This window comes from Chrysochloris asiatica, unplaced genomic scaffold (genome assembly GCF_000296735.1).
Source record: "Chrysochloris asiatica unplaced genomic scaffold, ChrAsi1.0 scaffold00006, whole genome shotgun sequence".
NCBI classification, from domain to species: Eukaryota; Metazoa; Chordata; class Mammalia; order Afrosoricida; family Chrysochloridae; genus Chrysochloris; species Chrysochloris asiatica.
In genome coordinates this window covers 1820380-1835829 of record NW_006408524.1, presented here as the reverse complement: position 1 = coordinate 1835829, position 15450 = coordinate 1820380, and the positions used below count along the sequence as shown (strand labels likewise).

Here is a 15450-nt window from a genome sequence, read left to right as displayed (position 1 = left end):
TGCGGGCACAAAGTTCTTAAGTCATAACCAAAGACCTTACAGGCCTGAGTCACTACCATAGACAACTCTGACCGGGATCCCAGCAGAAATCCTGGCCAGAGTGGGAGGAAAATGTAGACAAAAATTCAAGACCATCAAAAGAGCAGACTTACTTACTAGTCTGACAAGAGACTAGTGGAACCCCACAGACAATAGCCCTTCTACACCTTTCAAACCTAGACCTGAACCCACACTCAGAGATCAGCTTTCAGCAAAGCAACAGGCAGGACCACCACCTGTGAGGGACATGATCCTCAGAACAATCACCATCACTGTTCTGCAAAATGACCCACAGGGCAGTGTCTGCCCATAAACAAAGTTAACAGGCAGGTAAGAGCTGGAAAGATGGGCAAATGGAAACGGGGAACCCAGGGAGGAAGTAGGAAAAGTGCTGTTACAGCTTATGGATGCAGCTGCTCAGAATTCCAAATGAAATGGGAGGAGTCTTCATCACAAGGATTAAGCTTCTTTCCTCAGTGCACTGGGTCGCGGGGGACGGGCAATCCCGGCCGGCACTGGCTATCAGAAATGGGGGGCTATAAAGGCATGGAGTGGCTGGCTTACAAGCTTTCACGAGTGTACTTAGTTCTGGAACAAATGGGGTAAGGTAGAATCCCCACTGAACAGTGTTTCTCTTTTCCAGATAGGTTGGGTGAAAGGGAATGGGGATAGGGTTTTATGATTCGATTGTAATTGAAATCAGGATCAATTACCACACTGTAATTGCAGAAGATGTGTAACTAAAAGTGGGGAGCTATTAACCTTTCATCAAGAAGGAAGAGCAGGAGTGGAGTGTGAGATCCTACCCAGAAAAGCTGAGACAACAGACAGCAGAGGCAGTGGCAGAGGCGGTGGCGTGGAGAGACAGAGCAGCATCGGGCTCAAGGCCCCTGAGAGAAAAGAAAGGCTATGTGCCTGTGGGTGGGGCAGGAGGCAGGCTTGCAAATGTGCCCTCTGGGCATTTAAGTGTCTATTTTTTGTTTTACATGTGCATATAAAATATGTTTGCTTTGTTCATTTGTGAAAAATAAGGTGTAACAGGGAAGCCACAGGGTGGAAGCAGGATGACTGTTGTTTCACTGAGATGAAACTAAATGTATGATTGGCTGAAAGTAAAGCTGATGCTCTTGTCTGTTTACCTTTACTCAGTTCACAGTAAAAAATTGAAGAAAAAAACCCCAAAAGCACCCCCCGAGATTTGAAGATTTCAGATTTGGGCAAAACTCAGGGTGACAAAGGAAAGAGGACATGGGTCTCTCACAAAGGCAGGAGTAAGTCAAAGAACCCCAGAGGAATAGTATTAATATGAACAGCTGACCTTCCAGTTATCCAGTGCTTATCATATAGCACCACACCAGGACTCCATTAATAGGGATATTTGGGCATTATTTCATTTGTTGTTAAATACAGTCTAGTTAATTCTGACCCATAACAACCCTGTATGGGGTTTCCTAGGAGTTGTTGGTGGGTTTGAACCACTGACCTCACAGTTAGCAGTCCAGTGTTTATCCTAAAGTTCTGACCCATAGCAACCCTATAGGAGGGTTTCCAAGAACGACTGGTGAGTTTGAACCACTGACCTTGAGGTTCAAACCGACTTTGTGGTCCACTGCATTAATCCACAGCATCACACCAAGGCTCCACAAAGCCACACCTTAGGCTTCAGTAAAAAGGGGCTGGGGCACAGACAGATGCTGTCATTATTCCCCTTTTGCAAATGAGAAATTTGAATTGCAGGGAGATTATGCAACTAGCCCCAAATCATTCACAAGTAGCATAGCCAGGATTTGAAAAAAGGTCCTCTGACATACATTCTTAAACATGACATTATGACTCTGAAAGGTGGGAGGAAATCTAGTAATAGTTGAGAAAACTTGAAACTCTGAGGCACACAGTAACGGCACTGGGTGTCTACCTGTCCCATGTGACTGAACGCTGCTGATGAGGGATCTGGAAATCTGCACTTTTACCTGTGTTTTCAGGCAAGTGTGGAACCACCACACATTCATATATTACAAGCCAAGGCCTTGCAAGGGGAGATGTGACAGGTCTACCTGTCGGAGTGAAAAACCCACTAGACCCAACAGGGGCTTGGGCAACAGAGGACACATGGGAACTGCATTTGGCTACAGGTTCACCTTACCCAATGAGAGTTGTATGCTGCATGGAAGGTCTGGACTGAATGAAATGAAAAACAATGCTGAGAATATTGCACTGGAAAAAGACACAAATTCTGGTACTTCATTGTGTGGGTTGAACTGTACCAAATGGTGAAGAAGTCAATAACAAATATAAATAAAAACATGTTGTATATTAAAAAACAACAATAAAGAGTGCTGTAATACTGAGGGGACTTCAACGAACGTCATGAATCAAACTGTGTATAAATTATGTTCAATGGAAAACTATTCACCTCGCAAACTTTACACCCAAAGCATAACAAATGTTCACACACACACAAGTATTAGGACAACCTTGAAAACATTGTTAGTCAAAGAAGCCAGTAACAAGAAGACTACATACATATGAGTCCAATCACAGAAAAAGTCCAGGAATTGTGCAACAAATTTGCCTAATGCAATGCGGTGTGTGATTTTTTGACTGCTGCTTCCTTCCATGAGTGCTAGTAGTGGATACAAGGAAAATGAAGACTTTGACAACTTCAATGCTTCTTCCCATTAACATGATGGATTATCGGTCTAGTGGTGAATTTTGGTTTCTTTGCATTGATGCAATCCACACTGAAGGCTGGGGTCTTTGATCTTCCTCAGTATTTTAAGTCCTCTTCTGCTTTCAGCAAGCAAGGTTGTACCATTTACATATCACAGGGTGTTAATGAGTCTTCCTCCTGATGCCACGCTCTTCTTCATACAATTCAACTTCCCAGATTATCTGCTCAGCAGAAGGAGTCTTACACCATCCATAACATCCCACATGATCTGGGCATAATCACCTCAACTCTGCACAATGCCATGCAAAGGACTCTCATACCTAATAACAGTCTTGGAAGTTTGTAGGGGGAGGGAGGATCGATTGCTGGCCTCCTCATTCAAGGGCCCAACACTCCCGGCTCAGAGACAATCACACAGTTCAAAATCTGACAGCTTGGTGCAGGAGTCAGATCTTAGCAGTATCATGTGCAAAGCTATGAAATTCTGGTTTTTGTACCGTGTAATACACATTAGTTACAAGGCATCACGGCATCAAGGGAGACTGTCATGGCAGTCCTGAAGTAAGGGCCTGGCTTACTGATTCTAAATCAGCAGATGAGTAGGAAGACGAAGCCCTGGGCACAAGGAGTGGAGGACTGGGGGGCTGCTCTGTCCCCTGTACAGTATGTTCCTTCATGAAGGAGCATTTTCAGCTGACAAAGCCCAATGGCAGATGGGACTGATGGCACCCAGAGCTGGAGACCTGCCCTACCCGAGGGTGGACCCTGGGCATGGCACTGCCAGCCAACACTCTCCACCACTCCACTCCTCTAAGGCGACTTCTGAAGGTGGACACCCATCCTCTCCTAAATCCACCTCCAGGGAGAGATTTCACACCCCCCCACGTGGTTGCTGGAATCATCCCTGACCTGACAATCTTCCCAGTGTGAGTGAGGCCTATGGAGCAATTAACCACTTCTTCAGACCTTCCAGCGAAAGTCTTTTGCTTCAGGATCAAGCAAGCATAAATCTCAACAGAGAGCCAAACAAAGCACTGAACTGGACTTCAGACCCTGAAGGACAGGTTAGGCAAGGCCCCAAGCACCAAGGGCCTGGCTCATGAAGAGCACATAAGCAGCTCCAAGTTTCCAGATCTGCAGGACTGCCCGTGGCAAGCACTCCTGTGAGGGCTCTGAGCAAGAACCCGGCCTGAATTACAACTTGCCTGAATTACAACTTGCAGTTGTGAAAAGCCGTTGAGTCGATCTGACTCTAGCAACCCTGTATAGGGTTTCCAAGGAGCGGCTGAAGACCCTGAACCGCCGACCTTACGGTTCAAACTTGACCTTGAAGCTTCATGCTCATGCTACAGCGCCACACAAGGGCTCTGAATTATCAACAAGTAGGTGTTTAAAATGGAAGCCAATCAAAATTTGAGATTCTATTTACAGTTAAAGACACCAAATGATTAATCAGTCATTTTTCTAGTACTGGTGTGGCACTGTGAGCTAATAAGTCAGACTGCAAAGTCATTTGAACTGCAAGGTCAGTGGTTCAAGCTCACCAGCTGCTCCTTGGAAACCCTATACAGGGTTGCTACAGGTCAGAATCAACTCGACAGCACTCAACAACAAGTATAATAAAGTATAGCTGAGGGACCACCTTCTCTGTTGGTGTGTGAATACACCATTCACCAAGATTCCAATGAAGCTGCCTCAGCTCCACCTCAGAAATCTGCTGACACTTGATCATATCACACAATCTGCTGTAGAATGAAAGTGAAGAGGACTATTGTGGGCTGTGTCATGCCATGCATAGCCCTTTGCCTATGACCATACTGCTCCTTACTCCAGGGGGCAGAGATCTGTCTGTCTGCTGGGCTGAGCTGGCAGTCTGTCCTGAGCAGGGCAGCTCCAATCTCACAGCCTCTGCTTCTCCTAAGTGCGGCCACGTGAGACCATGTACGGAAGTTGCTCTGGTCTGCTGAGGACAAGAGGACCCAGCAGGCAGGCAAAAGCGAGTAAGGCAAAAGAAACATCAGATCCAGAGTCAAGAGAAAGCATAAACGGCTCCCGTTTTATTGATTTATTTCGTTTTAAACCGCTATTGTTTTGAACTGCCAAGTTCTGGGGTGGCTTGTGATACGAACACTAACTGAAACAAAACTTTCATCAGCCTGAAGAGGTCGTATCAAGGACTGAATTCTCTTGGAAATGTTATTTTTGACATTGCTCTCAAAACAGGACAGCTGCTTGGCTCTCTGCCCAACAACCAGTCTGTGGGTACACCGGCTCCCGGTCCTAACACCAAGTTCCCACTGACCTTCACCAGCATTACTCTCAAGGCTGCAGAGAGCCCACTAGGACCTGCCTTGAGGCCAACTATCAGTATCCCCGCTCTTCTATGTCTGTAGTGGAAACCCCACTTGGAGGAGCCCCACACACTTGCTGTGGAGCTCCAGATAGAATTCTGAAGGCTTCCAAGGGCTGGAGACTTGAAGAGAACATTAGCTCTGCAGGTCACAATCCACATCAGGGTGCTACCGTTATGTAGGAGTCCCCCAAAGCACCCTCAGACCTTCTCCCAGGAGCAAATAATCTACAAGTGAGACTGTTTTCACCATGTGACTTCATGGAACCACCTGGTCCCAACTATTTGCGTAACCTTCCCTATCTCCGGATCGGATCAAACGGCACTGCTGTCCAGCTGAGGAGAAGGAAGGGAAGGCTGGGGGCCATTCTTTCTTAACTGCCCTCAGGGAAAAGGAGAGAGCCTTGACAGGGAATCTGTGTCCCAGCAATGCTGGGGGCTCCAACACCGGACACAGCAGCTACTAACACTTCACTCTCCTTTCACTTTTGTGGATGACTTGTCCCTGAAGTTTGCTTTATTTCTTTAATTCTCCCTCTCCCTTTAAGTGCTGACATTTTATATATATATATATGGCTATGAGTCCTGGCGTGGCACTGTAAGATAAGCATTGGACTGCTAACCATAAGGTTGACAGTTCCAATCCCAAGCCACTCCTTGGAAACCCTACACAGACATGGTTGCTATGAGTCAGAACCAATTCAACAGCACTTAACAACAACCAACAATTTATATATGTGGAGTCCTGGTGTGACGCTGTGGGTTAATATGCAGGACTGCGACGTCGGTTTGAACTGCAAGGTCGGCAGTTCGAGCTCACCAGCTGCTGCTTGGAAACCCTATACAGGGTTGCTCTAAGTTGGAACTGACTCCATGGCACTTAACAACAATAACACACACACATAACAAGGAACCAACTTGACAGCACTTAACAACAATTATATATATATGTATAGTCCTGGTATGGCACCGTGGGTTAATGCACCAGACTGCAAAGCCATTTCAACTGCAAGGTTGGCGGTTCAAGCTCACCAGCTGCTCCTAGGAAACCCTATACAGGGTCGCTATGGGTGGGAATAGACTCGACAGCATGTAACAACATGTATATATATATATATATATTTTTTTTTTCCTGTTTAAAATATAGTACAAAATGATAACCACTAAAAATATATTATACAACTGATAATTCGATGCTGTTGCATTTATCTTTTATTACCCAATTTCCAGTCAGTTTTTATCACTGCTCAGCCTCTTTTTTCACCCCATTTTCAGTCAGTTCACCATCAGCACCACAGGGCCTCCCTGTGGTGCTGGGACCTCAGTCCTTCTTGCAGCTTACGGAACTCAACTTCAACCCTAACAACTCCTCCACATGGCCCTTAAGAAGCTTTCCTCGGAAATCTCTGTGTTCTAAGTGCTGCTTCACTTGTGTGATTATTCTAAGATCCTGAGACTACTTTATCTGTCTCAGAGGAATCGCTGTACCTTTCCTGGCATGTAGCAGCCGTTCAACACAGGCCTGGAATAAAAGAAAATACCGTCATGAGGAGCACACCTTTTTACTAATAAAGTGTAGACAGTGCTTCACGTTTCTCATATTTTCCAAAAATATTTACTTCCCTAACCAAACTATATATGTAAATCCTATAAAATATTGTGCTGAAGCTATGGAAAATATTCTCCACCTGGCTACTAGAATTAACAAAAAAGACCACAGCTGAGATTTCTCTTTACATAGAGACAAGAATCATCAAAGGGAAGTTTCAAAATGCTGTTTTAACAGCTGATTGCTGAAACCTCATTTAAAAACAAAGCAAATGCTTCCCCCCCATTAACATGGAAAACTAAAAGTACTCAAAAAGAGTACTCTACTAAATCGCATGAACTATGACTTGTGAATTCCTTCCAGAAGTAATGTGTCTGGAATGAGAGTGCTGTCTCTGGAGAAGTAAGCCAATAAGGCTCCCCACTGTGGCTCACTTAACAGGTTAGACTTCCTGAGCAAGGAGGAAGTAGTAAACCACCCGAGCAAGACTCCTGGTCTCAGCCTAGCACTCAAACACTTTCTAAAGTTTCCTGACTTCAGCCATGAGTGAGTCTTTGACACTTTATGGGCTGACAAGGCAGGCATGGACTTTACCACAAACATGTCTGTAATTAAACATGTTTAAATTAAGGTTTTCTTTTTTTAAAAAAGGGGAGGGGTATAATACCTAATTGCAAATTATAAAACCAAATACACAAGATTCTGCCTCATAGCAACTATACAGGTGGTTTCCAAAGCTGCAAACCTTTCCAAGGCTCTGAAAGCTTCCTCTTTGTCCCATGGAGCATCAAGTGGGTTTGAACCGCCGACCCTGTGATTAGCAGTTCAGTGGCTAATCTACAGCACCAAAGGCAGCTTTAGAGAAAGTCAACAAGTCAACAACAAAAAGACACTACCTGGAAACTAGAAGAAGTCGATGGAACCCTGCTACACAAGGTTCTAGACAGATGGGAGAAAAATGCAGAACAAAATCCAAAATCAAAAAAGTCTAATAGAGTGTAATCCTTAAGTGCCTTCAAACGTAGAACTGAACCTGGAGATCATTTTGGAGCAAAGCAACAGACAGGTCTACAAGGCAAACTATAGCACTCACGAGAAACATATTCCCGGGAATAAGGAATCACGTTTGGCCCAGCCAGAAGGCAGGATGGGGCAAGGAGATGGACAAGCACAGGAGAGCCCAGAGAAGACGTGTGAGGACTGCGGCAGCTAATGTTAGGAAGCAGAATGTCTGTCTCTATAAACTTCCACCCTAACAAAAAACTTGAAAAAAGAAAACTAAAACAGGAAAAGCAGCATACCAGAAGGCCAAAGGGACACAAAGTTTGTCCTATTTCTGATGGATGTGAAAATAAAACAAACACAATTCCAGCAGGTCTCGGCAAAGCTAAAAGGAGAGGGCATCCAATGAGTTGGCTCAAAATATGTCCTCTGGAATGAAGTCAGCATCCCTTTCTGATGCAGAAAGGATCAATCAGTATGATAACCCATCTAAATCCTACAGTCTTTCTAGTTTTAATAAATCTGTCTAAAGTATTGCTTCTAAACAAGAGGACAAATGAAGCATTCTTAACAAAATAAATGATTCTTAAAGCGATGGATTTTAACCTTTTGCAGGTCATGCATGCCTCTGAAAACGTGATGAATGGTGTAAGCACCAATATCAAAGAGTGTCCACACACACAGACTTCAGGCCAAAGCCAGTGAGAGAGTGACCGCCTCCAAGGCCTGGGACAGCAACGAACGGATGGCAACCCCACAAGACCACAGTCACTGTGCTAAGGGCTCCCGGCATCTATGGATCTACAAGGACAGATGTGGTCAGGGCTTTGGGCATATTCCAGTCACCTCTCCTCACAGCCCTGGATTGAATGGAGAAGAAGAGAATCACTGCAACAGAGACTAGGACAGAAAACTGGTCTCAAGGGCCAGCAACCTGCAAGTTTTATTTTATTACATTGGAGTTCCTTTTCTGAGATTATGCACCCACACCCCCTGAAGAGTCTCCCACGAAGGTGCTTCTATTGACTCCCAGAGCCCCTGAACCCACATTTTAACACCTGTCTGCCCGGCGTCCTGGTGTGGCACTACAGGGCAAGCACTGGACAGCAGAGTTGATCTGAACCATAAGGTTGGTAGTTCAAACAAACCAGCAGCTCCTCGGAAACCCTATATGGGCATTGTGCATCAGAACCAACTCGACGACATTTAGAAACCACCACCACAGGCTGTCTGCCCAGCCAGTCTCCCAGCTCAAGGGCAGGGTCACCTCTACTAACAGACATGCTACATGTCAGCACACAAGGAAGACGTGGGCCCAGACAACCCTCTGAGTGCCGGCCGGTCACAGTCACCTAGTGTCACCATGCTGGATACCACACAGCAAGGACACATTTCAAGTAAAGGTGGTATTGTTTATGCATCCACTAATGTAGGAAACACAGGTCTATAAAACAAAAACAAAACAAAAACTTCTTCATTCACCTGATGGATGGCAAGCATTCGTAAGCACGTGGCATTCTTGAGTCTCCATGTTTTTACCTGGTATACAAAGTGTTGCAATTCAGGTGTTATTGTCTCTACATCCAAATATGACTTAAAATGACCTGGGTAGTCCCATGAAAAACTATGGTTTGAGAAACGGCAGGCAGAGGAATACACCCGGCTATAAGATGAAAGACTTTGGTTCTGAACTCTAAGTTTCATTTTTAAAATAATCTTGCAGTTAATTGTCTACATAAACCTTTAATATCCAACACAACCAAGTAGGGATCATTTTCATAGGCCATTACTTTCTGGGCAATCAATTTGTTTCCACACCAGAAAATGAACTAGATTTCACCTTACAAGAAATCAGGCCTCACCTGGCTCCAACATCCACCACACAGCTCCCAGGCTACCAAGGAACTAGCCAAGTCCTCTCAGCCAGACCTTCTCTCCTGCTGAACAACCCCATCCACACCAAAGGTGTTTCTTAATGAAACAGAATACAGCAGATAGCAGCAGACAGGTGAACATTTCTACTTTTCAAGACAAAATGTACTCAAAGGGGCCCAGGGAAAGCCGCTGAGCTTTGACAAAGACACTAAAAGATTCCAGGCAAGAAAAAGACCACATTAACAGTGATGACAACCCGATTAGCATAATATAGCTCATCAAGTTTATGTTCTACATCCTAGTTTAATGAGTAGTGTATGGGTTCAGAGAAACTTGAGGGTGGCCATCTAATACAAATTACTGATCTCTATTTGCTCAAAGCAAAAGAGAAAGAAAGAAACCAAATCTTCAAAGAAGTAACTGGTCTTCACAATTAATGGTCTCCAAGAACGACAACCTCATCTAACCTGATACCTGAAGAACTAGATGGTGCCCAGCTACTACTACCAGCCATTCTCATAGGGCTACAATAGATGGACCCTGATAGAAGGGAGGGTGGGGTGAGGGCATAGAACAGAAACTCAAATTCCATAAAATACAAAACCAAACCCAGACTTACAGGACCAGCTGAAACTGTAGGGCTTCCTGGGACTACTGCCTTGAGATATTCCTTAAACCCTTACACCTTGACACTAGCCTTAGGCCACCTTTTAGCTAAATAGAAGATTGGTCCACAAAGACTCTCACCTAAGAGAACACTACGCCCCTTTAAACATTCATCCATATCCACTCAACCCTACCTGGTTGAGCTGTAACTGGTCTTAAAAGTTTGTGAGTACCCATCTAAGCCTCAATTACTGCTCACTGCCCTCCAGAGAAATAAGAGTGAAAGAAAGCAAAGATGTTTAGAAACAATTAACCCAGCTAAGGACTAAAGGACCACATAAACCTTAGCCTTCCCCACACTGAGACCAGAACCAGATGGCACCTAGCCAACACCACCAACCACTCTGGAAAGGATCATTTTAGAAAGTCCTGGATAGAGTGGAACAAAAATGTGGAACAAAACTCAAACTCATAAAAAAGGCCAGGCTGACTGATCTGACAGGGACTCATGGAAGCACAGACAGCAGCCCTTAGTCTCCCTTCAGGCCTAGACCTGAGCTCACCCCCAAGGCCAACTGTCAGCCAAAGAGTGCACTGGCCTGCCACATGGTGAACAAAAGCATTAGAGGATTCAACCACATGAGGTCAGAGGGAGCATCTGCCCGAGGACACAGTTCAGAAAGCAGGAAGAATCAGGAAAGACGGAGAAATGGAAACAGAAAAAGATAGGGAAGAAGCAGGATGAGTAAACTGACATCATGAAAACTGCGATCAGTGAAATGAAACACATTGTATATGAAGAACCAATGAATGGAAAACTGATTTGCTCTGTACACTTCCCCGCAATTCACAATTAAAACCTAAGAAAATAAAAATGTTCATCTGAGACCAGTCAACAATTACTGCAAAGAAAAATGAGACTGTATGGGAGTAGGGAACCAGGTTACTGGAAATGAACGAGTCTCAATAATGAAAATGTTCACACCTTGTAAGAATGTCACTGCTCCAGTGGTGGCCTTTGCTAAGCCTGTCCTCCGTGCTGGACACTGAATACCTTAACTTATTGTCTCCTTTAGTTTACCCAGAAGCCCTAGAACCAAGACCAAGGGAGGGGGGTAGTTCTGGACTACGCCTCCTATTACACCAGACTACCTTCCAACTCCTGTTTTCAGTTAGCTGTCTGACCTGAAAATCAAGGCATGACTAACAACACCTCTAAATATTCATCAGCCAAAGATGCGGAGAGGCAATTCTATCACTAGACATGCTTGTACTAAGCAAATGTTTGAGAAAGGAAACCTTAAAGGGAAGAGTCCTAATTAGAAATACAGAGAAATTAGAAAGAAACTGACAAGGACTTCATTTCAAATACAGGAGAAAAACACAAACATAATTATCTAAAATGTCATTTATACAGAATTACAAGAGATGAGTTTGAGTCATTTAACAAATGAACGTGTCTTCTCAGGACTACCAGGACTTAAGAGCCAGGCATACATCCATGCTTTCCCAAGAGCTTTCTTCTTGTCCAAGTCTGTATCCTATAGCAGTCCTGCGTGGCATTCTGGAGCGGGCTCATGTGCAGCTTCAGATCATCACAAGTCAAGTGCTGTCAAGCCTAGGGATCAAGTTCCTGGAGCTAGATGGGCATCAGCAAGCCAGGGAAGGCTCCCGAGAACGCTGCTTCTGTATGGCGGGTCCTGACAGCTGGGCTTCACTGGACGCACAGGCACGGGGTGGTCTGAGCTTCCCATGCCTTCCTTTCGCCACTCCTCAGACACAGCCACTTACCTGAAGGGCCAAGGAGCACGCAGAGCAAGTTGGCAAACATGAGGGGCCCTGGCAAACCTTACCTTATGCACACTTTTGGGGTTCTCCAGCCAAGCGTAGTACATTTCCTCCACATAGTTCGAACTAGTCCCACTCAAGAAGGGCTCAGCAGCGACAGGTGCAGTATAGCATCTTATTGGTTGAAATGTCCTAGCTGCTGCTGGCCTGTTTTGTGAAAATGTCTTAACAGTCTGAGAAGCTGTCAATGGCCTCAACTTAGCAGCACAAGTCCTTAAATGAAACATTTTTGTCCGAAGCCTGTCACAACTGCCTGCACAAGAAAAAGAAAGGAGAAGTTTAGAAGATACACATACTGGAAAGACTAGCCAGAGGGTCATTATTGAGGAGAAAGATTAGGTATGCAAATGCATTTACACGGTGCCTAAATTCACACAGGGCTAGACCAAATGACTTCACAGGCCTTACACGGTGTGCAGGCTGGATGTTCCCCACCCCTGCTATACAGGGTCACTATAACTCAGAAGCAACTAAACGGTACCCAACAACAACAATCTTTACAAATTACACTTTATGTCTTTCTTCCATGAAGCAGCTGTTGTGAAGTGCTATCAAGTCTCCGATTCACAGCGGCCCGATAAAGGGTTTCTGAGGCACACGGCAAGGCAAGTTTGAAATGCAGACCCTGTGGTTCAGAGCCACCTGTGGTCCGGTGTGTGGTCCTACAGCGCCACACACTGCGAAGCAGCTGACAGGATCAAACTATTGAGCTTTTGGTTAACAGTCCAGTTTTTAACCGCTGAGTCACCAGCAACTTTAGCAGTGACACAAAGTACACATGCAGACAGAATACAAGTAATTCTTGCTTACTGGCTGAGGAATTAACATCTTTTACTCATAATGCCTTAGGCACTCTGGTGGTGGTTGTTAAGTGTCCTCGAGTCAATTCCAACCCATAGCGACCCTGTGTAGGGTTTCCAAGGAGCAGCTGGTGAGCTTGAACCACCAACCTTGCAGTTCCAATGACTTTGCAGTCTGCCGCATTAGCCCACAGCGCCATACCAGGGCTCAGTGGATTTAGGCGTTGCACTGCTAATCACAAGATCAGCAGTTAGAATCTAGCAGCCACTCCTCGAGAAAACGATGAGACTGCTTCGGTAAAGATTTACAGCCTACCTAGGTCACTGGCAGTTGAAGCTGACTCAATGACACACCAACAGTAGCAACACCACGATACCGTAATAAACAAACTGATGTTATTGTTGTTGTTGTTGTTACGTGCTATTGCGTCAGTTCTGACTCATAACCTGTATGGGGTCTCCAAGGAGTGGTTGGTGGACTTGAACCACCAGTCTTACAGTTACCAGTCCAATGCTTACCTTACAGCATTATAGATAATAATGACTTTGACACTGCAGAGGTATTTTGTCCTGACAGTCACCTGTTGGTATTCACAGGAACTGGACTCCCTCCTTCCCAAACCAAAATGTAGATACTCAATTCCCTTCTAAAAGGCGTAGCATTTGCCTATACCGTATCCTCACTCTCCGTATTGTAGCCATTGCTGGGTTAACAGCACAGAACACCGAATCCAGAGCTGCTGCGTCAATCACTGCACCCACACTTAGTCTCTGAGGGACTGATTTGACCACTTCGTTGCTCCTCCCTCCCAACAGTCGAATTTTGGATGCTGTGCCCATTGATTACAGAGAGTCAGAGTACTAGCTGGATGAATCCTGAGCCTGCAAGGCTAACCGCAGTAGAATCAACATTTACTATATGAGGCCTGGACCCCTGGTGCAGCGCTGGAGGTTTGCACTAGACTGCAAACCACAGGGTCGGCAGTTCCAACCCACCAGCAACTCCTTGGAAACCCAATACAGGGTTGATACAAGTCAGAACCAACTCACTGAACTTAACAACAACAACAACAACATATGAGACTTTAAACAAATCAGTTTGTCTTCTTAGTCACCACTACGGCCACTTTAGATAGCAGGAACTTCCACCTCATAATTTCTTCTGTTATAATACAAATAAAAACAAAAGTAATGTAAAGTATTTGTATGACTGAAAAAAGACCAAATAATGACATATTTTAGAAAAATGGATGCTCACAAGATAAACAGAAACCTAAACTAATTTAGATGGTGCCCTGTTGCCACAGTGGTTAAAGCACTCACTTGCTAACACAAAAGGTTCAAACATACCAGCTGCCCCGTGGGAGAAAGATCTGGCAGTCTGCTTTTAAAAAGATATACAATCGTGAAAACTCTAAGGGGCCAAATACAGTTTCTGTACATAGTTTTCATGTGTGTTTTTTTCTGGTTAGGCTAAACAATGTACTATATTTGTGGGGTTGCAGGTAAAAAGGCACATGTTAAAGGTGTCGGTTAATGTGTCCACTGGGCAATCTGTCAACACTTATACAACTTTAAAAAGCAAATACAGGACTTCTGGAAACAGAAAGATACAGGCATGTTTTATTCTTCCCACTAAATAGACCAAAGACCACTGGACAGAGCATGTGGGGGGAGGTCTGGCGGGAGGAGGAAAAGGGGACCAAACCTAAGAGGCTCTGAAAGTATAGAGACACTAAAGCGTCTCAGGACCTTAGGACTGAAGAAAGGGCAGTGTGTTTCTGGGTATTCTTTTTGCCTCAGATCCCCAAACACTATTGGGTACCCAGAAAACTAAAAAGTTCCAACCAATCAGCTCTTTCTAGCCAAAGGGCCAGAAAACTGGCAACCTAGCACAACAACTTTTAACTTTTTACAACAGTCGTCTCATACAATATTTGTCTTTTGGTGATTGACTAACTTCAGTCAGCAAAATGTCCTCCAGCTTCAGCTATGTTGTGGGGAGTTTTGCAGATTCGTCGTCGTTATCCTTCGATGTAGCATAGCATTGCATTGTGTCTGTACCACAGTGTGTTTAACCATTCTTTTTCTGTTGACGTGCATCTAGGCTCACCACCTTTAAGCTCTCGTGAACAGTGCTGCAGTGAACCTGGGTGCGCACAGATCTACTCGTGTCACGGCTCTTAGGTCTTGGGGACACTCACCAAAGAGCGGCATTGCTGGGTCTATGGTACGGCTGTCTCCAGCTCTTTGAGGAAGCGCCATACCACTTTCCGCATGGTGGAACCATTTTACAGCGCCCTCGGCCTCCCCCAGCAGTGTAGGAAAGTCTGTCTCTTCATACCCTTGCCAGCACTTGTTGTTTTCTGGATTTTTTTAAACTTTGCTATTAATGATGGAGTAAGGTGTCTCACTGTTGTTGTGCATCTCACTGGAGTCTTGATGGGGCACTGTAGGATACACATTGGAGCGCAGGACCAGCGGTTCAAACTCACAGCCGCTCCTTGGAAACCCTACACAAGGTTGCATTGAGTCAGAACAGACTTGTTGGTACTTAACAACAACAATGGCTACTGACTGTGAGCATTTCTTCATGTTTTTTTGTTGGCAGCGTGAGACAACTTTTAGACAACAAGTGCACAGTCAGCCGAAGATAACACCAAACTGTGACCCCACCCCTAGTCATGCCACACCACAGGAAGTAGCCCAA

The 15450-nt window shown here is 44.9% G+C and overlaps 1 protein-coding gene across 3 annotated transcripts in view; it reads right to left on the bottom strand.

Annotated features, from left to right (window-relative positions):
* The window catches only part of OGDH (oxoglutarate (alpha-ketoglutarate) dehydrogenase (lipoamide)), a 79335-nt gene extending 67148 nt beyond the window's left edge, over positions 1-12187 (bottom strand). For 2 of the 3 annotated variants that reach the window (XM_006832097.1, XM_006832096.1), the window contains exon 1: positions 11946-12167. In XM_006832097.1, the coding sequence (XP_006832160.1) occupies positions 11946-12167 (222 nt within the window). Of the gene's footprint in view, positions 1-11945 lie in introns of all 3 variants that reach the window. The other variant, XM_006832098.1, reaches the window with a different exon arrangement.
* Between the last annotated feature and the right edge of the window lie 3263 nt (positions 12188-15450).